At 47.5% G+C, this 21,293-nt stretch overlaps 1 protein-coding gene across 6 annotated transcripts in view; it reads left to right on the top strand.

The window, feature by feature from the left end:
• LOC113990316 overlaps nt 1-18,182 on the top strand; it is a 47,565-nt gene extending 29,383 nt beyond the window's left edge. For 2 of the 6 annotated variants that reach the window (XM_027725618.2, XM_027725617.2), the window contains 7 exons: nt 331-449; nt 2,077-3,810; nt 9,399-9,573; nt 10,296-10,500; nt 10,915-11,537; nt 13,170-13,315; nt 14,132-15,863. In XM_027725618.2, the coding sequence (XP_027581419.2) occupies nt 2,246-3,810; nt 9,399-9,573; nt 10,296-10,500; nt 10,915-11,537; nt 13,170-13,315; nt 14,132-14,927 (3,510 nt within the window). In that variant the 5' untranslated portion in view covers nt 331-449; nt 2,077-2,245 and the 3' untranslated portion in view covers nt 14,928-15,863. Of the gene's footprint in view, nt 1-330; nt 450-2,076; nt 3,811-9,398; nt 9,574-10,295; nt 10,501-10,914; nt 11,538-13,169; nt 13,316-14,131; nt 15,864-16,433 lie in introns of those variants that run through there. The other 4 variants (XR_003541605.2, XR_005563686.1, XM_027725621.2 and 1 more) reach the window with 4 other exon arrangements.
• The last annotated feature ends 3,111 nt before the right edge of the window (nt 18,183-21,293 follow it).

Genomic DNA, 21,293 nt, shown 5'->3' with positions numbered 1-21,293 from the left:
CTCACACTCATACATGCAGAGCCTCCCTCACATGCTTTCTCTTCAGGCCTTACTGTATGTAGCTCCCTGCCTTGGGCCAGGGCAGCTTTATTCTCAGCTCTCACTACAGCAAGAGCTGTTTTCTCTTTATACTTACTCTGAAAGCACAGTACCAAAAGTACATGGTGGCTTTTAGTCCCTTGGCAGTGACCTGATCACAGACCAACCTGACAGGCCATGGCATCTTTTATTAACAGCACTTTCTCACGGGAGCCCTTTGGCACTACCAGGAACCGTGTTCCCTACTCAGTGACTGGCTCTCACATCATATAATTCTCTCTTTCTTGACAGATTATGTTATAACCTATGATCACAGAAAGTCCTGATCCTCACGTTTCTCTGCTGTCACCTGTGGGCTCTTCCAGAGCCATGAAGAAGGGGGAACTCCAGCCCCACCATGACAAGACCGGGTGAGAAGTGCCTGTGAACAGCCACACTTTGAGAACTAGTTTTAATTTTTATTTTTAGCAGTTATGAAGGATGGAAATAATGTTCTCCATTCAGCGGTGAACCAGAGGAGCAGCTCTGCCTTCTCTCTCTGGGATTAGATTAAAGATAGTTTCATTAATGCGGGGAAAATATGCTAATTTGAGCCATTCTAAGCAAGGGATGAATGAAGCTCCCAGCACGTTACCAAGATTGGCTTCCAGGCAACACACTACCTCAGACTTCCCCTCAGATGGAAGGTGGCTTTTGGTGTGTCACATGGTGAGATGCCTGAGGTGTCTTGGCCTTCAGGGAGTAACGAACCTCTTCGTTCCTGTCCCGATCAAGGTGTCTGTGCTGCCCGAATGGTTTGCCACATGTGGGGAATCCAGATGCACTACAGAACAAACAGCCTGGGCTGTAACTTATATGGTTCTGTCTTGCTTTACCAAGACCTCTTCCTGTGTGTTCAACCTGGTTGGTTCCTGCCTGGCTTATTACTAAAGACTGATGCCTCACCATCCCAGCTCTATCTTACCCTTACAAATCTCAGGCTAACCCCATATTTCCTGCCCAGTCTTGCTGTCCTTTATGTATGGCTGTCCTTTATGTATTCCCTTTGCCAAGAAGTGCAGTGGACTGAGCTGTAGCAGACACTGGTGCCTTGTGTGACTGCTGGCAAGTCTAGGAGGTCTAAGTCCTTGTGAGAAATTTAGAGTCTCTCCATTCAGTATAAGGGGGCTCCATCCACTTCCAGTGATGACACAGATACTTAGCTTTCATCCTGCTGGCCCAAACTAGAGTCTGAGGATTTAATTCTCTGCTCTGAACACGAGATTTAGTCACTTAGATTCCCTGGTCCTTACAATACTGAACACAGCTCATAGGAGCAGCCTTGGAAAGCACACCTTTCTCTTTCTGGGTCTCATGGAGGGTGATCATTTGGGCCTGTGGTTAAGGAGTCAGGATGGTGCCTGTGTGAAAGTCCGTGAGGTACCATTGTCTCTGCACTGGGAAGGCCTTTGGCAATGCTTGGCTACCCTATGCAATCAATAAACCATATGCATCTTCCCTGTGAAGGGTTAATCAGAGCAATAAGGGGGCTGCATTGTGACTGTCAGGCACAAAACCACCACCTTTGTTTGTCCTCCTTGCTGCTTGGGTCTTCCAGGAGACCTCAGTGTTATGTGATCCTTTCACACCCCAGCCTCCCCCTTAACCCACACACTCTTGTCTGCACCCCCTTTGAGGGCAAGAACCTTGCTATCTCTTGTACACCTGCTGTCTCATGAAGTGCTGCAGTGAGAGTAAGCTGGGCCTGCAGCAAGCACTTCTGAGCATTTGTCACTGGAGTTGAACCACATTATTGTGAGGGAATTGCTGAGGGTAGGTAGGATAAACTTCTCCAAATTCAGATGGGTAGTGTAAGGCCACTGTTGGCTTGGCTAGAGAAGAAAAAGATTCCCTGCCCCAAGCCCTGTGGCTCATCTCCTAGTTATGCTGCTCTGTTCCTACGCAAGCTGTTGGTGTTGGCTTCTGCGTTCCCTGGAAGCAGACCTGCTGTTGCATCCTGCAGCTGCTTCAGTAACTCATCTTTCCTTCCATTCACAGGTCTTCCGCGCATGGCGACTCCACCCATGTGAGAGCTCTCTTATGTGAGTCCTCAGCAGCACATTGTGCTGTCTGTGGTCTGTGGACACTGACTGCCATCTAAGCAACACCACAGCTCCCTCCTCTCCCCCTAGACGCCACTGTCTTAGAGCCTCCATGTGCATTTGCTATGACATACATCAGTGTTGATGAGAGACAGGAACACTGCCGGGTGATCTCGAGCTGCCAAAATAATCAGCTCTGTGCACAACATGGCTTAAAGGATTTTTCGGTTAGCAGCATGCATCCACTAAAGAACCTAGACACTCACATTTTTTCTGGGGACTTCCACACTCTAGACTACTGCCACACGGGCAAGGCACCTTTGGCCGGTCCTGTGGAAAACCGGATGTATCGGAGCGTGGAGAACCTTCACTGGGCAACTGTTGCCGACTCTGGGCTGTATTCTCACTGCCGGAGCCTGGATAACGAGATCATCTTTCGCTATAGAGGCACCAGTCAGTGGACAGAAGGCTGTGTGGATGTGGCCCCAGTACAGAGCACGTCGGACTCTCCGAGAAACCTTTCTCTCCGTGCTAAACAGACGTCTCGATCGGCACAGAGCGTGCACCTCCCTCCCTTTGCCAAAGTGCCTCAGTGGCTCTTCCCTTCTGCAGAGGAAAGAGCCTTACATGGGGATGCCAGAAAAGAGCTGAAGGAGAAGCTGAGGCTGCACAGCAGTAAGGTGGCAGAGCCCTGTAAGCCAGTGCGTCCCCAGGTGGCCCTGCCTGACCTGATGGCCCGGGAGTTCTTTGAGTGCCAGGTGTGTCGGCAGTGCAAGAACGGTTGTGCTGTCAACTACTGCACGGTGTTGGTGGAACACACTGCCCTCAGGCACGGCCTCACAGGGAGACAGGGACTGTGCTTTGCACACAGGATCATCAGTCCAGAAGACATCAAGCAGGAGGCTCAGAGGAGGCTTCAGCTCCGAAGGCAGAATAGCTCCCCCAGTTTGCCCCTTCAGCACACAGGGGAAAGCCATGAGATGGGCAAATCCAGAACAGCAGAAACCCTAGAACAATACAGTGGGGAAACAGATGGCAAAGTCACATTGGGACAGAGCAAGAAAGGTCGCTGTAAAGGGAGGCTCTACATACCCACCTTTGAGGAATTTAAGCAGATGAGAAGAAAGGAAGGAAATTCATCTGCCAGCAGCAGTGAGACAACAGAGTGCTTGAATAAGGGTCTGCCTGCAAACCAGACACTGGAGGAGGAAAAGAATGTCTGTCCAGAAGCTTTGGGGACCAAAGCTGCCAATGAATCTGCTGTCACAGCGGAGGATGATGACGATGTATTCCACGAAAACCACACCTCTGCTGGCTTTTCCCAGTATCCAGCCACATGGGATGGTTTCAGGATGAGCAGTCCTGAGCTGAAGGACAAAACCTTCCATACCTCTAGCCCAGATACATCGCCAGTCCCTATTTGCTCCAGTCCAATTCCACGATCACCTTTACAGGCAGTAGCAATACACAGAACTGGGCAGGAGATCTTGAGTGATGAGCAGCAGAAAGGAGAGACAAGAAAATTAAATGATGTCCTCCACCTTGCAGGGCAGTCCCTGGCTTCTGAAGCCCAGTCCTCTTGCTGTTCATCGCTGCTGTTAGAAGCTACAGACTTATCCAGCTATGGAGCTAAGCTACAAAAAATGAAGGATGAATTCATAGGTTCAGCCTTGGAACTTATTAAGAAAAGGTAACATGCTCCATGGGGTCACCTGAAAGCAGTTCCATTGTTAATGATCTCGTCTTTCTCCTGATATGTACATTTAAGTCCTGTAGCATAAATGTGTTGTTGGCAGAGCCTTTGATCTTAGAGTCTCTGATAGCCACATGGACGTCTTTAAGCTGTTGAGCTTAAACTCCATCTTTGCGCAGGATTAAACATCAAAAAGCATTTTCATCTAGACTTCGCCTTTTTATGCACCTTAATCCTATAAAGACAGCAGCCATTAGTTCTGACACCCAAATTCCCACTTGTTTTATTTCTGCATTAAATTGTTGAAATGTCTTTTTTTTTTTAATCATCTGTTAAAAGTAGAAGACAGACGAGGGATACAAAGTACTAATATGATTCCTTTGAAGAAAGATGTAGAGTCTGTCCTACCACTGCAGGACGTGAATTTAGATAGTGTGACATGCAGCAACAAGTGCTTTCACTTGCTGCCTGTATGAAGTGAACCAGCAAACAAGAGCAAGGTGGCTGCTATGAGTCTTTAATCACCTTTTGTAGAGCCACACAGCAGCGAGTGAAAGCGCTTGCAAATACTGCCCTTCTGCCAACTCAGTGTAGGCAGCGAGAGAAAATGGTTTTGTAAAGTCTTCCTTCATCTTCTCCAACCATGGTTTCCCCCTTCTTTGGGAAAGATGTCCACAGGACTGCTTTTTCTCTATCTTGGTTTTGGACACTGCAGTCCTGTTACCTCCCTCCTGCCAAAGAGAAGTGGATCCCTTTCTATGCAGAGTGGCTCAATAGGAATCAGCAAAGTTCTAGAAGCTAAGGATTTGGGGCAGTTATCACTGTCTTATCACGATGGGAAAAGGCTGATGGAAAAAGGAGGAATAAGTGTTGGTGGAGTGGTTTATTTCCATGCACTTGGCTTTCATAACTGGCTTTGCCAAGAATTGCATTTGACTTGTTTCCTGGCTGCTTCTGCAATCCACAGATCAGTGTGTGAAATGCCAGGGCATCAACCTTGTATGCTGTCTTGCTATTTCTGGAATGCATGGGCTCTGAGACCGGACTCAGGTTTTGGAGGAGACGATAGTGACTTCTGCACAGGAGTGAGAGTCATCTGAAAGAATTTCTGTGGAGCTGAAGCAGGGTGACAAGCAGAAATACTTCTGCAACTTTACATTCCAAAGGGAGGTGGGTGGTGTCAGAGCCCTAAATGCTTCCCTCAGCTGTCCAGCCCAGCTCTGTGCTTTTTTTCTAGAGTATGAAAACCCAAAGAAGCAGATGAGAAAGCTGTAGTATGCAGCCATTTTCATTGAGTAGGTTATTTTTGTCATGGATGTGAAATGAAATACACAGCCTGGCACAAGCCAGGAGTGTAGGAAGAGCTGCCTCCATGCAGATCAAAGGTTTGACTAGTATCTGGAGCCCAAGGTGAATGCATAGCAAAGTACAGGAAATGGGTAGTGCATAAGATCTTTCTTCCCACTACTCTCCTGGCCTCCAAACACTTCCTGCCCGGGGCCTCTATGGTTTCAGTGTGGTTTCTTTGCTTGTAATATCTACAGTGGTTTTTGTTTCTGTGAATGTGTTCAGTCTCCCTAGTTGGATATATTAAAATCTATGAAGTGATTTTATTAACACCAAAATGATAGTTGATCTAAAAATGAGAATGACAGTGGTTCCAGTATGAGAGAGGTTGTTTCATGTGAAGGAACCAACCTGGCCTGTTTATTTTCCGTAATAATAACATCAATTAATGGTAATTGTTATTGCCAAAGCTCTTGTTAGTGGGAAAGTTGAGTTTCTTTTTTATGGAAATTTCTCATTTTTCCATCATTTTCACCTGAGACTGTAATGTGCCTGAATATTCACAATTCAAGCTGATTCTCGCTGCAGGGGTGGGAGACTTTTTATCTGGATGTTTTGGGTCCTAAATTATGATTGTTGACAACCAGGCCACATTTTTATAACTTCTAAATGAAATGAGCTGAAAGCTGAGGATTCAGTCCCATTTCCACTGATACTGAGCTCAGCAAGCCCTTGACAGAGATGTTGTGATGGAGTGTCATAGAATAAAATACCTAAAATTGTCTTCTTTCTAGTGGTTCTGTGTGTCACAGTTTTACAAAGCAGTTTTGTCTGTAAGTTAACTGTCTCCCTAGCAATTCATAGTTAATTTGTTAAGACTCATTCAATTGACTTAATATTTCACCAGTGAAGATTTGATTTTCAGTCTTGAAATTATGGCAGCTTTAAGCCCCTCACTGGTCACTGTATACCTTTAATTTAGGTTGTAGTCCTGGCTGGGAAGGGGTGTTGAGATCTAGGTGGAAGTCCTGTAAGCATTTCAATATATAGTCCACTTTCTGAAATTGTTAAATGGCAAATTGTTCAGGATAAGGGTATGCAAGGACCAGGGGGGTTGTGTCTATGAAATGGGAGACATGGTGACAATAGAAACCTGCACAAGGTAGCAAAGGACGTGACTAAGAAAGAAGACTTCCTGGAAAGAGTGTTGTATTTGGGATGGCACCAGGGCGGTGGATAGAATACCAGCTTCCCATAGTGGAGGACTTCAAGTCAGGAAGGGAGGTGACAGCAGGGAAGGCGTGCACAAAAATGTTTCCATGAGTCAGAAGGAGTCAGGAACATGTGAAAAGGGCTGAGAACTGCTGGCCTGAACAATGATACAAGCATGAAGAGGCCCATAGAGACCATGAAGGAAAGTAGGTGCATTTCCAGTTGTACACCACACCCCTGGTACTTCTGCTTCCATGAGATTCAGAGATGATGACCCAGAGGTTTAAAAAGACTTTCAAAAAGAACGTATCCTCCCTGTGCTGGCCCAAGTGCATCACCTGTCTTGGGGGAACAAGAAAAACTGACACCAATCCCAGGCATAAACTGCTGTCCCAGTAAGTGGTTTGATCCCAGAAGGAAATATGCCAGAGTCCCCCCCTTCTGCAGCTCTGCATGAGGGCAGAGGGAACTGCTTGAGCAGGCAGTGGTGCAGACCTGTTGGCCGCACAGATCTCTGCCAGGAAGAGGGGACTGGAGAAAGGGGCAATATCCTGTTTTCTTGGCAATGTCCCCTCTTCCTCCTAACCAGAGGCAAAGGTTAAAGCCTGAAGCTGTGGTTCTGCAAAACTGCTTATATCCTCCCTGTTTTGCCCACATCCCTCTGGTCACACTCCTAGTGAGTGAAGCAGCACTTGTCCCAGCAGTCAAAGCAAGGATGAAGAAATCTCCTTTCACAAAAGGTGGGCTCTGCATCATTGCCTTTTTTTACCTCTCGCTGACCAGCCATGGGGTGGGTTAAATTTCTCAGTCTCCAGTAATGTTTCCTTAGCTCAGCTCTCTGGATACTATTGGCTCTTATTCCCACTGCAGGTCATGGCTGGAGATTTTTTTTAAATATTCCTATTGGTTATGGAAACCACAATAAGTGGTGGCATCTGGTCTGCAGAGAGCTGCTGTCAGCTTCACTTAACGGAGCAGTAATGTCCTGGAATACTTCCCATATTTAAGTGGATGATTTTGAAGCACTGTAAAAATGACAAATGAAAGCTCAGCATCTCTCTCAGAGTCTGGTCTGTGTGGTGGTAGGTGGTGTGATCAAGAAGATAATATTTCAGTTTTGAGCTCTGCTACTGACCTTGGACACATCCCCATTGCCTCTCTGTGCCCCTTTCTGTGTGTTCGAACCAGGAATGGTTTGAGCAGGAGCAGCTTTTGGAAAGGGTGGTTTTCCAGCAGTAGCACATCGTCCTCGAGAGTTTTCTTGCTCCTTAACCTGTGCCTCCCCTCCCATGAATGTGCCTAGCTGAATTGTTCATACTTTACCCAACTCAGTGAAACATTTATGAAACGATCTGGCTGGGAATACATGAGGTCAGGTATATTTTTTAAGCCCATATAATTTCAAGACTGATTTTAGATCATAGCCATACAGACAGTTACACTGGGCTGAAGGAGTGGCATCCTAAGCGTGGCTGGGGACAGGAGGGAGGAAGGAGGCAGGAACCTCTCAAGCCAGGCCAGGCCAGGCCAGTACCATGATGTGACCACAGTCTTGCTGTGTTCCTGTGCTGCTCTTACTGCAGCCCTGTAAGGGGGCTGGCACAGTCCCTACTACAGACTGCTTCGTGACAGTGCTGATGTTGGTATCCCCTTTCTGCAGGCTGGGCAGTAGAGACCTGGAGGGTGACAACAAAAAGTGAAAGCCGTGAGCCTGCTGTTGGCACTGTTGGCACTGTTGGCGTTGCTGCGCAAGCGACGTCTAAACTCTTTTTAACTGGTAGTGTCAGCAGAGACTTGGAACCATAAATGGGGGAAGATGAAAAAGCATAAGCTGGAAAGATGCAAACCAACTTTTCTGGCCTGACAACAGAGACGGCTTGTGTCCTGGGAGATTTGTTCCCTCTTCAGCAATTTCAGTATTGGCTGATGGTTTGTTATCGGAGCCAACTGTCACTCACTGTAAGGAGAATGCCCATCTGTCTCATGTGTTTACTTGTAGCTGACACTGTTGGAATTGCATATTAGCAGTACGACCTATCAGCATAAGTTCACAAATGAAGCCTTTAAGAAGAAGTTTTTTCTCATAGGAGATTTTTGTTAAGCATAAAATATATGCATAACCTGAAATATGTTCCAGACTTTGGCTTCCTGTATATACAAGCGTCCATATCCAGTCCTCACAACCTTGCTTTGTAAAGGGATCCAAGTCCATAAAAATAAAGTAAATCAAAAATAAAAAAAAAATTCTTCCAAGCAGGCTTCATTATGCATGGAAATAAGGTGTCTCAGAGAGTCTGTTAAAAAAATGTATCACAAGTAGTATCACAAATGACAGCCTGTCAACTACTCTGTCAAGTCAGTGGTTTTGCACCAGACTGTGTCTGTCTGGAGAGGTGGTGGTGTCTACAGAGAGGGGAGCATGGGGTTGGAACAGGCTGTCTATATCGGCCAGACCAGGCCCTTGTTAGCTACAGACAGCCACGAATAAGGGCATCTCAGAATTGCCAAGTGAGAGCAATAGACTCTGCCAATCTTTTCAGGTCTCTTAAGTGCACCAAAAGGCCTGATCCTGAGATCACTGAAAGAAGGGGGTATCTTTCCAGTGGTTTCAGTGGGCTTGGGATCATAAGAAATGAAAAACAGAGGGAAAGCTCCTTTAATCCTCTAATCCCTTCAAAGTATTAGGGTTTTTAGCAGGTTTTCTTCCAGATGAGCAGTATGGTTTCTGTGTTGACAACATCTCTTTAAATAGCAGCAAATATGGATATGGCCTACTTAGAAGATTTTCTGGTCCCTATGGAGAACTTCATGTTTTATGGACACAAAAATGCCCTGTGAACACCCAGACTGATGTTGGCAAAAGCGCAGTTACCCAATTTGCACTGTCTTAATTGAGCTGTGCTTAGAGCCCCTAAAATGCATATACAGCCATCCATGCTGACCAGTCATGATTCCTGCCTGCACTTGCCCTGGACTGTTGCAGATGGTTGTTAAAACTGGGGCTTGCTGCTCAGTCTCATCTGTGTCAGGAACAGCAGGAGAATTGCATCCATGATGTTCATCAGAATCTGCTTCTTCCCTTGCAGCTGCAATGCTGAGACTGCTGCCAAATCCCCCTCTAAGGGACAGTGTGATCTGAGGGAAACTGATCTCCCACCTCCGGAGGACAGCCAGCAGCCCACAGCGATGTCCATGGCAACAGAGACCTGGGAGAACAAGCCAAGCAATGAGACAGCCAGCGCCACTCCACCTGCAGGGAATGTAAGGGAGAGGAATTCACCTCTCATCTTGGGCACCTGTTCAGGATTTTTTCCTCATTAGAAGCTCTGAAGGATCCCTTGGTTGTAGGATCTGGGCAGGCTGGGAGCCTTCGATCTGAAATCACACCAACTTCCATAAGTGATTAAACTCTGTTAGAAGCATTTCTAGTGCCTTTTTTATTACAGTTAATGAAACAGAAGTCGGTTTTGTGCCCCTGCCTATGTGCCACTGCATTTCTTTCAGGGAGTTCAGCAATAATGACTTCATGGCTTCCAGAGCATCTGGGAGATCAGACTCCCTCCTAGTTCCCTCCTGGTCAAACTGCTGATGTCAGAAAGGCATGGAGGATGGAGCTGTGGACCCTGCAGCACCAAAATGTTCACAGAACAGAGGCAAGATAGCTCAGAATCCTGGGGACAGGCCCCTGGCCTGGGCTGTGCTGTTGACTCCTTCATGGGTATTTGACAGCCATGATCCAACCCCCTCGTGTTCTCAGAGCTACACAACAGCAAAGGGAAAGGTGTTCTTGCTCTTAGGACTGAGCAAGACAGAGGGACCAGGGGGAACAGATTCCTTAATGATCTTGTAGTGGAGCTGCATTTACAATCCCACTGCTGATGAGTTACCTTTCCTCTCCTTTGGCAACTAAAGTCCATTGGGTGCAGACCAGGTGCTGCTTTGACCACAGCCTTGCTCTAAACCCTTTTCTGCCTTTCTTGCAGACCCCCAGTCCTGGCTGTCGCCGATCCAGCTCCGACATAGTCCATGAGAGCACGGATGGTGCCAAGGCCCAGCGGGAGTGCCGGCTGCGGCCACACTTCAGTGACCCTATGCCGACAGACTCGGTGAAGAGGAAGCAGCTGGAGCTGAAGATCGCGGCTGCAGCGCGGCAGCACGCGCAGAAACGCCGGCAGGAGCGAGACTATGGTACACACTCTGCACTCTCAGAGGGGCTGGAGGGTCAGATGCTGAGCCTGCTGTGCTGCTGTAAATATGGAGTAACTCTATGACCTGGGGAAGGGAAGCATTCTGGGTTGTACCCAGGCATGCAAGAAATCAGGATTTACTCTGCTGCGTCTCTGTCCCTGTATGGCAGGGGAAGAGGCAGACCAAATGAGGTCACAGGTGTGGGCAGTGCAGGGGTGACAGGCTCCAGGCTTCACCTGGGAGCCATTTGCTTCTGACTCTCACCAGTCTCAGCAGCAAAACAGGGAGGGGAGGCAGCTCAGAGCCCTGCTTCACCAGATGTAGACTGTCCCTGCAGGATTCCTCATGGTGAGAGATCCTCAGGTGAGCTCTGTGCAGCTGGCAGTGCCTGTAATGATTTGTGTCTGTTCTCAGGTCCAGTGGTAGCAAAAGCCAACCTTGGCCATGGTGGCAGCTTTGATGAGACTCGCCGTGCCCCACGTGGCTCCCTCCGCTCCAGGCACCATTGGAGCAATGTCAGCAGCCTGAGCACAGACAGTGGGATTGTTGGCGTGAATGATGCCCGGGACGACCTGGATCCCAGCGAGGGCACCCGGACCAAGTCAGCAGATGTGGAGAGGGCAGATAGTGGCATTGGCCATATGCCAACCAGGAAGTGGAGGAACAGGGCATCTGAAACACTGAGCTCCCTGCAGGCCTGGGAAGCCCACCGTCCCTGCACTGACTGTGGAGAAAGGGACCTGCCGGTGGAGACAGATGTTCAGAACTGCAACCAGAGGCGGGCTGACCTCTGCGAGAAGTGCCGCAAGCGCAGGACGGAGCGCAAGGAGTCTGTGCTGGAGTTTGTCAACACAGAGGCCAGCTATGGAGAGGACCTGCGCATCATTAAAGAGGAGTTCTACCTCCCCATGCAGGCGGCCGGGTTGCTGAGCCAGGAGCAGCTCCAGGGCATCTTCAGCAACATCCAGGAGCTCATTGACCTCAATGAGAACTTCCTGGAGATACTTCAGGAAGAGATCGATCAGGCCTTTGACCAGGTATGATGCTGTGTGCTCTAAAGGGGCTAGACAAGGCAGGCAGGAATAGGTTTTGTGTCAGTGGGGCAGCATAGGTGGAGCAGAGGAGCAGGAGGTAGGATTCCTGGGTTATGGTCATCTATCTAGTCCCTTGTTCCCTCAGCTATTGTAAACTAGTGATTTCAGAAGCTGTGTGCCAGGTCATAGCTGCTGGCCCACTCTCTGCTGTGGTAATGCCACTGACCTCACACGCCACCAGCAGTCCCATTAACAGGACCTAATGGTCCCATTACCAAAGTTAGCTCTAAGCTGGTTAGCCTGGATGCTGGTAAGAGTGTGACCATGGGGGCACAAAGCTCAGCTTGGTCAGTCTCTCAGGCCATGCTCTTGCAGCCCTGAGCTGACTCGCTTCATGCTGGCTTGGCTGTGCTTGCCTTGGCTTGCAATTTACTGCAGCTTGGCTCTAGGCTGGCTGCAGGGCCAGGCAGCACAGGCTGCTCCCTGCTCTACGGCTCTGTGTACTGGCTGTGTACCACCCTATGCACCCTGCCTCGCACAAGGAGCTTTCCTGCCTCACTAACATGGTGGTCAGAGGGCAGAGAAATCGAAGTAAGACTAGAGCAGCAGACAGTCACTTCAAAGAACATTTAAACAGCTCAACACCCTTTTCTTCAAGAAACCAAACCCCACTTGTTGCTGTGTCAGTTTCTCCGGGATGTTTTGCTCTCTAGGAAAACATCCCTTCTCTCCCTCTCTGAAACCCTGCATGTCAGACTGAGTGACATATGTTTCAAAAGCTGGCAATTTGGACAACCACTCGTGCACCTGGCACAGTGAAGACAGATGTGCACAGCCCGTTTGATGGTCCTTGTGAATAATTTATTGAGGCAATGGTTTCTACAAACAGCCATGGGTTTCCCCATCTCCTCCATCTTGCCTTGGCAATCAGAGCTCAGTACTGTACTGAAAAGCTGCCAGCAGCCAGAGAACTGTTCCCTCTTTTGCTGGTGAAATGAGTAGTGATTGCAGAGCATGTCAGCAGCATATACCTTGACAGAGTTAAGAGCATTATGTGGCACCAAATTCTTGCTATTCTCATAATTTATTATGCATCCAGAAATCAGAGGACAGTTTACCATGGTATTTATTTTTCCCTCTAGGCATCAAAGTAGGCCAGTAACACAACTGAAGGAGACTGCTTCCCAGCCAGGCCAGTTGCTGGGAGCAACTGCAGAAGTTGTTAGGTGCCATGTGTGTTACTGAGTTACAAGCCTCTCCTTCACATTTGCTCCTGAATGCTCTCTGTTAATTTATGCACTGCTGCAGGACCCCAGTACATGCTCTTGAATAGAGGCTCACTCTGGCCTTTGAGCCCCTGCTCTGGTGAGCTGGCTGAGTGCACAGGAGGAGGGAAGACAGCTCTTTGTTGTGGAAGAGCAAGCAGTTAGACCAGCTTTCCTTCCCCTCCCCACCCACTGCTTCCCTGGAACCTGCAGAGACTGCCTTTCCACTAGGAAGGGTGAGCCCAGCTCCACCTTTGGTCTGGTGCTCACCAGATCCTGCAGCAGGGTCATGCTGACAGGACTGAATGCAGGCTCCGTGGCTGTGTTTCTCCTGAGCTAACCAAGCAGGGGATCTATTGCATCCTTGCAGGGGGATGATGACCTGATGACTGTGTGCATCGGAGAAATATTCCTAGAGTTTGTCAACATGCTGCCAGCCTTCCAGACCTACTGCCTCCAGCAGTCCTCCTCTGTGAACATGCTCAACGCACTGGAGAAGGAAAAGGAGTTGCTCAGGTGAGAATGTGGCTATGTTCATCCAGGCTGTGGGGACAGAAGGGCACCAGGCTGAGTTTGAAGCCCTTGTCAACCCAACTAGATCAAAGTTTGATGCTAACTTTCTTCAGTTACCACTCTGTTGGGGTGAGGACAGTAATGTAATCTCCAAAGAATACTGAGTTCTTGGTATCTCCACTGAGGCAACCAGTTGGTCACCAGCTATGTTTTGTGGTAGCAGTGTCTGACCACTGCACTGAACTGTCACCAAATAATGCTCAGCTGAGAACAGCTCTCAGTCCCTGTGCCAGAGCCCAGGTTGGATTTCCACTGGGGAAAGCCACCGTGAGGCACACATGATTTGAATTTGTTTCCCGTTCCTAGCCCCAGCTTACTGGAACGTCAGGCGAATAATTTGTCTTTCCACTGCTCGGCTTAAAATGATGACGGTACCAAATTCTTGTTTAGAATGCTGTGTAATCTGATGTTTAAAGGTGCTACAAATTAATATAATCTGATATAAGATGATGTATGTGCCTCGCGTCTACATCAGGGTGTACCAGGGAAAGATCACACCCTTGCTATTTTACGATTTAATAGAAGACTGTTAGGATGCCGTGTGCTGGTGTCCCAGGCACCTCATCATGGTTCTGCAGCTGAGCACAGGTACAGAAATTGTTGGTCTCTGAGAAGACAGAATTCACAAGGTTGCAAAACCGGGGGGGGGGGGGGGGGCCACAGTGCCCAGCAGCACCATGCTGTTCATTTGCTTTTAGGATTGCAGCATCTGCTGGCAGAACAGCTACCATTTCATTCTCTCTTCTTAAATCCCTGCAGAATATTCCTCAATGTCTCCCAGAATGACAACACAGCGCTGCGGCGGATGAACTTGAGGTCCTTCCTGATGGCCCCTCTGCAAAGAGTCACCAAGTACCCACTGCTGCTCAGCAGAATCATCAAGGCCACCACCGAGTACCACCCGGATCACGGCAGCCTGCGGGAGGCCAAGAGCCGCATCGAGTCCCACCTGGAGCACATCAACATGAAAACCAAGCAGGAGGGGAACACATGGACCCTCCGATCCTTTCGCCAGGACAGCAAGAAGAAGAGGGAAGTCATTAATATTGAGATGAGAGAAACTGCCCTCAAAACTGTTGGTTGGCTGCGGGAGGAAACGCGATTTGTGATGGAGGGGTCTCTGCAGCTGGCCCAGCCCCCCGATGGCCAGTGGGTGAAAAAAGGCAGCAAGACCCTGAAGTTCCAGAACATGCAGGTTCTCCTCCTGGTGAACATGAAGCGTGTGTCTGAGTCCAGCCTGGAATCAGCCGAGCCAGGGCCTGTGAAGGATGCTGTGCTGGTACTCATCAGGGACAAAAATAACGGGAAGTTCCATTTGCTCAGGGAGCCCTTGAGGCTGAGTAATTGCATTGTCTCTACTGATCCAGACTGTGACGACACTTTTGAACTCATTGAGATCAGGAGGGAGGCGTTTGTGTTCCGGGACAGCGACCGGGCACGGACTCACCACTGGTTCAGGCAGATCAGGCGGTACTCCAGGGAGCTGGGCTCCTGGAAGAAGCGGCGGAATGCGCTGCCCAACATCATGATCAGCACTCCTCACACCAGGCCCTGAGTCCTGCACGGGCTGACTTGGCTTGACCAATGTCATGTGCAGAGACCATCAAGAGCCTCAGTGGCTTGAACTTGCTGTGCTCCATGGACAACACAGGGAGGAGTCTGACCCCCAAAGACTCTTAACAGCACTGGAAGCACCACAGCCTAATGCTGGTCTCCAGCCTCAGGACTCACAACCAGTTTGTGACTCATGTACATACAGAGATGGTCTCCCCTCGAGGAGCAGATCACTAGAGGAAAATACTGTTTAACTTGTTGATATTGCACTGCAGGAGAATGATGTATGATGCTTGCCATTGCATGGATCGTGTTGAAAGCCAGTCTTGATGAGAGAGGTTTCCACTACTGACTGCATTTCATCAGCATTAGGTAAAGTCAGGGTCAAAATTAGGTGCAGTATTATGCAACAGAGGATGAAAGTTGAAGAAAATTATGTTTTCCACCACTACTCCTAAGGACTGTATTTCATTATTCACCTCTGTATATTCAGTCAAAATACTTGTTTAAAAAGAAAGGCCTTTCATCTTTAATCCACATCAAGTAGGTGTCAATTTGCTCAGATTCAGCTGCATGCACACAGCAAAAAAAAAAAAAAAAAGAAAAAAAGGCAAAAAAAAAGACAAACATAAATAAAAGGAGTTTTTGCTCTCTGACACATACACCCCACATATGTGTAGAACCTGTGGAAGAGCAGCATACCCCCACTGAAAGTCTGTTATTTAACTGACTTAGGGACTGGAACATAATGCTGCATCTGAAATATCTCAGAAGTATATGTAAATACAGCTCTGCTACCACTGATAGTGAACTTAAGAGTTTGCAATTATTTAAATGATGTAATCTAGTGTATTTCAAAATTTAATTGAAAGGAACAATTTACCTTGTACTGTAGAGTAACATAAAAGGTTTTAATAATTATGTTTCAATTACTTTAGGTGGGTGGTTTTTTTAAATATTTGTACTCTGGAGTATATCTTTCACATGTGGGTGGCATTCAGGTGAACAATGTGCCTACATCTACTCTGTGGAGGGGCTACTCCTAATGAGACTGGGAGATCAGTACAAACCTGCTACTCTAACTCTCACTAGACAGCAACAGACTGGCACAAAATCTTTTGCTCTGGCTGCAGTCCTGCCTGGGCAGGTCAGGTCTCAGCACACCAGACGTGAGGGCACAAAGCACTACCCCGTGAGGTCCAGCCTCTCTCAGTTCCTCAGCAGGGAAATGACTCGAAGCTGAACAATAGTAAAAAGGCAAACGGGGTTTAACCTTTTCAGCCTGACATTACCACTGACCGCTGCCTTGCGATTACAAGATCAGCAAAATGTCACGCTGTGACTTACACAGCAAAGGCCAGATTTCAGCCCGGGAGGCAAAATTAAGGGAGCCTAAATATTGGTTCATGGATCTTGGAGGACAGCCTGTAAATGTTCTTTCAGGCCTGCAGGGTAAAGACAAAGCCAATCAGTATTATTCAATACCAACACAGTATTTTTTTTACAGGCATTTTATTTTACAGGAGGATTCATACAAGCACATTCATGTATTTCTCCAGAGATCAACCAGCATCAGTGGGCACCACATGAAGGCAGACAGAAGCCACATTCTTAAAGGTAGCCCTAGTCTTGTAAAGTCACCAATGACACAATCCCTGAGCAGGCCTCAAACTGTGCCCAGTGCTTTGTCCTCTGGCCACAGCTGCCAGGGCTTGTTACACTGCTCCAAGCACTGAGACAGAGACCAGCAGTGAGACATGCTGTGTCTCACTGTATTTTCTCTTCATCTGCACCATCCAGCATTCTGGTGCTTCATTTTGTCCTAGAGGAAATGGAAAGATTTGCATCATCTGGAGGGTGCTCAAGATGTGAGGGTGGCTGCACATAGCTGAGCACTGTAGTGAGCAATAGCTGTCAAAATGCTTGTCAGGGCAGCAGCCTGGCTCCCTCAGGTGAGCTGGAATTCCCTCCAGCTATTTCCTAGTTGCTAGACAATAATTGTTTGTTCCCCAAAATACTGAACAGCCAGTGAAGAGCATGAGGCATTGCTTTAGTTTGCTGTTTGTTTTTCACAGAGATGGATGCCTGAGCAGAGCAGCTGCTGGAGGAAAATTTCTCTTATGCTGTCATGAGAGATCTGCATCTATGAACCTTCAAGCCCCATTCACCTCACACGTAAAAAGCAACAGCTTGTAGCACCTTTGTCTTCCCTGCCAGGATCACAATGGCACAGCCATCTTCTCTTCATTACCTCTGGGGCAGCTTTGACAAGGCAAGGCATAGGTACAAGTAAGTGTAACAGATTAATTTATCCAAACAGCAAGTGGCTTTCACAGCCACAAAAGCTGCTGCTTTCTGGAAAGTTTTCAATTACTTTCCAGCACAGTGATTTTCTCCACATCAATTCATGCTCGAAACCAGCTGTGGACTGTTTGTACAGTCATATCTTTCAATCAAGATACCTTCAGCCAGCCTGGCTGTTCAGAAAGGTTAGAGAACAATAAGTATACGTAAAAGGTCTGATATTTAGCATCGAGCTTGTGTTTGGCTGATTGTTCAATTTGTTAGATTCAGGGTATTTCTAGGTATCACAGGAAGCACCTGCCTGCCGGGCTCCAAGTAATCATGGCCTATTTCCTCTGAACCAAGCAAACTGTCCCCAGAAGAGGGTCCATAAATAATCACAGGGTGTTGAGTTACAAGCAGGACATGTACTTGGTGCTGTAGTCCTGTCTAAAAAACCTGTGGCCAGGGAACAGTACAAGCCCTTTGATCTGGGACAGCCTGCTAGGGGAAGCGACAGTGGGATTGTTGAACCTGTCAAACCAGACAGAGGTTGTGCTTCCAACACACGTGCTCCTTTTATGTATCCGATGTGTACACAGCTGCTTGGCTGCCTGTAAATTACAGGTGTTGAAAGGGAACTCGAGCATGGAACAATCCCTATGGCCCTGGAGAGCCCGTGATGTGGGGTGAGGCGGCACAGGAAGGGCGAGGAGTGCCAGCACACTGACAAGGCAGTAGATTTCCATAATCCTTAGACACCTTTCTGAACTGCATGATCCCACTCCTGGGACGTTCCAGGTCTTTCAGCATCACATGTACATGTCTTACTTGACAGCCATGGAGATTAGTTGTGCTGTATTTTTCCATTTCTGATTAACAAACTGACAAAATGCTATTATAACCCAGGGTACTTGGGAACGGGGTTGTCTGTAAGCCAAGAAAGCAATTATTTGTTCCAAACTCCATCATATTTTTATGCCTTTCATTGTCATGACTGACAAAGTACTAAGATTACTTTTCAAGACTCCTGCCCACTGAACTTACCCAGCTAGTACAAACAGACCTTTCTGGATGTACCACGTCACAGGGAATAAGAGAAAGTTAGTTACTCCCTTGATTTATCAGAACTCAAAAATGACCTTTAACAAGAATTTAGTATAAGCCTTACTGGTCATTTACCAGGAAAACAACAAAAGGCAGTCTTTATTTATAGAGTTCATATAGTTTTGAGTTCTGAAGGCAGACACACAAGAAGACAAAACACTGGATTAAGAGCCCCCTGTGAGCTCAGGTCCCAAGGAAAGAAAGAATAGCTCCTTTATGAGTCACGAGGCTGGGTGGGAAAGCCTGAAAAAAACATGGGGAGATGAAAAGCAAATACTTTAGAGGGCAGAGACTTCTGCTTTGGTGAACAGAGATCTCCTTTATGATGTCCTTGTACATTCCTGGTTGTCCTTAAGAGAAGTGTGGATGGGGAAGGGGCGTTCAGTGTGGGTCTCCGCTCTGTGATCAAGAACACATCTGAAATGGAGCACCAGCTTTGGTCTGGCAGCAAGTAGCTGTCACTGAGGACTGAGAGACTGACCTCAGCACATCCCAAGTTCTGAAAAGAGCTCCAAGACCATCTCAGATCTCCTGCCTTCACTGCACGTGAATTTATAACACAGCAAAAATCCCAGGAAAGCAGATTTCCAGCAGGAGATTCTGGTGAATCTTGCACTCTCCTGCTTGTCCCTGACATGCTCAAAGGGAAAATAATTTAAATCTTTGAGAACTATATCAAAGATCCCTTCAGAGCTCATGGATGAGGCAGCTGTAGTAACTCTCATTTTGTGATGTCAGCTGTGTCTCCTCTTAAATGCATGTGGGGGTGAGATTCAGCTGGAATTAGGTTGACATTCTCTGACTTGAAATTGGAAAAAACCTGAAACCAAAAGCAAAGGAGAAAACTATCCTCCCAGAGATCAGATAAATATTCAAAGCTCTCACTGTCATTGTTGAGTGACCTGTCACTACAGTGGAGTATGATGGAGCTAAAAGTCTTACTGATCAGGCAGGCAAAGGAAATGCCTTATATCTCTCAGGCTGCTGCAGAATATCAGTACGACTGGAGACAGGTACAAGCATTATTAAAAAAAAAAAGTTTTGACAATAACAGTGTACAGTCCAAAATAAGACATCTCCCTCAGGAAGTTGAAGGTGATCCACTAAGGGAAACCTTTCTACAGCATGATGTAAAAGTTGAGTGATAGGAATACAAAGTTCCTGTTCTTCAACAGATATGGAAGAACACTCTGGAGGAATCAGAACACAGGCAAAGCATCCTGCAGCACCGGTCTCTGCCCAGGCTTGAGCAGTTACACAGCTGAAAAACATTGAAAAGCTGGCATTAGGCTTTAGATCCATTAGCAGGGATTAATGTAATGATAATTTGCAACTCTCCAGCTCAAATCCTGCCCCAGTGTGATCTCCACTACTGCAGGCTTTGCATCCCTGAGAAATTATCTGGGCTACAAATGAGAAGATCCAGTCTGCACACTGGATAGAGACCTTGGGAAGGTTCTCTGCATAGAACCAGGAAAGGAATCCTTTGTTTCAGTGTAAGTGGAGCCCCAGTGGTTTTGAACTCTTCCCTCTTAGTGCAGGAGCTTCCCTTGCAGATCCTTGGGAGGATCCACATCAAACCTCTCTCTGGGTGGAGGGCTGGGCAGATGGGAGCGGCAAGCCTGGAGGTCACAAGAACATCACAGAGCAGATCCCATGACTGATGCCTGGGATAACCCAACTGTGCAAAAAGCACAAGGCCTTTATAGCTCTGGACCATTTCACATGGGCTAAAATCTTGGGTTGAAGTGACAATAAACAGGCAGTGACACCTGACAGGAGATACCCCTCTTACCTAACTCATGCCAGACCCACATCACGCAGACAAGAGACATATACCAGATAGGACTCTTCCTTCCAAAATCAAACACTCCTTTCACAACACTCCAGGAATTCAGGGGGGAGGAGGCTCTGAACAGCCTTTACACACTCTTCAGTAGAGCTGCACTGCAGCATTCAGCAACAGGCAACACTTTAATGAGGGAAGATGGACTGCTGGTGAGTAACGGGTCAGCATCCATGCACAGACCCCTGGGGTCACAGACCCCCTGCTCTCCTTAATTGCCTTAGTGTGTAATGAACTCACTGGCTGAAAAACTTGAGTGAGGCTCTATAGCACATAAGTTTTCACTTTCCTCACAGTGAAAAGAAGACAAATTATTTACAAAATAAAAGGCAGTTAAATTACTGCAAGAAAAATCAAAGTTTACCACATAGTGTTACAGGTCAAAGAATACTTAAAGCTGACACTACTTAAAGCAGGGAGAGGAGGAAGCCTCCCTCCACACACTGGTACAGCATGTGGAGGGACTGTGTGATGCACCAGATTGGGAGCAAACACTGCTGAAAACTAAAGATCAGTTCCTTGATCCAGTTCACTGCACAAAGATGTTTGCTGGGACCAGAAAAGGGCAGCCTGGAGGTGATAACATGTCCTTTAACAAGTGCCAGGTTAAACAGGTGGCTGGACCCTGGTTGCAGTTAATGAATTCCAGCAGGCAGAGCCCAGTTCAACAGCCAGCCCCAAGGTCTGCTCTGCATCCTGTGCCATGGAGGTCTGCTCACCCCTGCTTCCCAAACCGTTTCAGGTCACCACTTCCATTGATCTACTGGGCTTGAACAGGCAGTGCTATAAATAAGGAGCAGTTAATCAACTATTTAAGTGCCCTTTTTACTGAAAAAAAAACCAACAACAACACAGAAATGACGTCAAGATGCAAAAAAAACCCCAAAAAGCAAACAAAAACCAAATGAGTGAATACAAAGATGATCCAAGAGAGTGCTCCTGGGAATACACTTGAGGCTGAAGTGGCTCCGGGAACAGCCATGCTGGCTGTTGAGTCACTCAGTGCTCCTGCTCTGACTCACTCCCCTCCCAGCTGCCAGCGCTGCGCAGTCCATTCAGTACCAACAAGAGTTACTTGTTCAGAGTTCAAGTGCATCTGATTCATCATGAGCCATCAAGCCTCTGCAGTCC

Source organism: Pipra filicauda, unplaced genomic scaffold (assembly GCF_003945595.2).
Source record: "Pipra filicauda isolate LSUMZ 115617 unplaced genomic scaffold, ASM394559v2 scaffold10_size6260569_pilon, whole genome shotgun sequence".
Lineage (NCBI taxonomy): Eukaryota > Metazoa > Chordata > Aves > Passeriformes > Pipridae > Pipra > Pipra filicauda.
The sequence above is the reverse complement of the archived record's forward strand: the minus strand, read 5'-3'. Positions and strand labels throughout refer to the sequence as shown.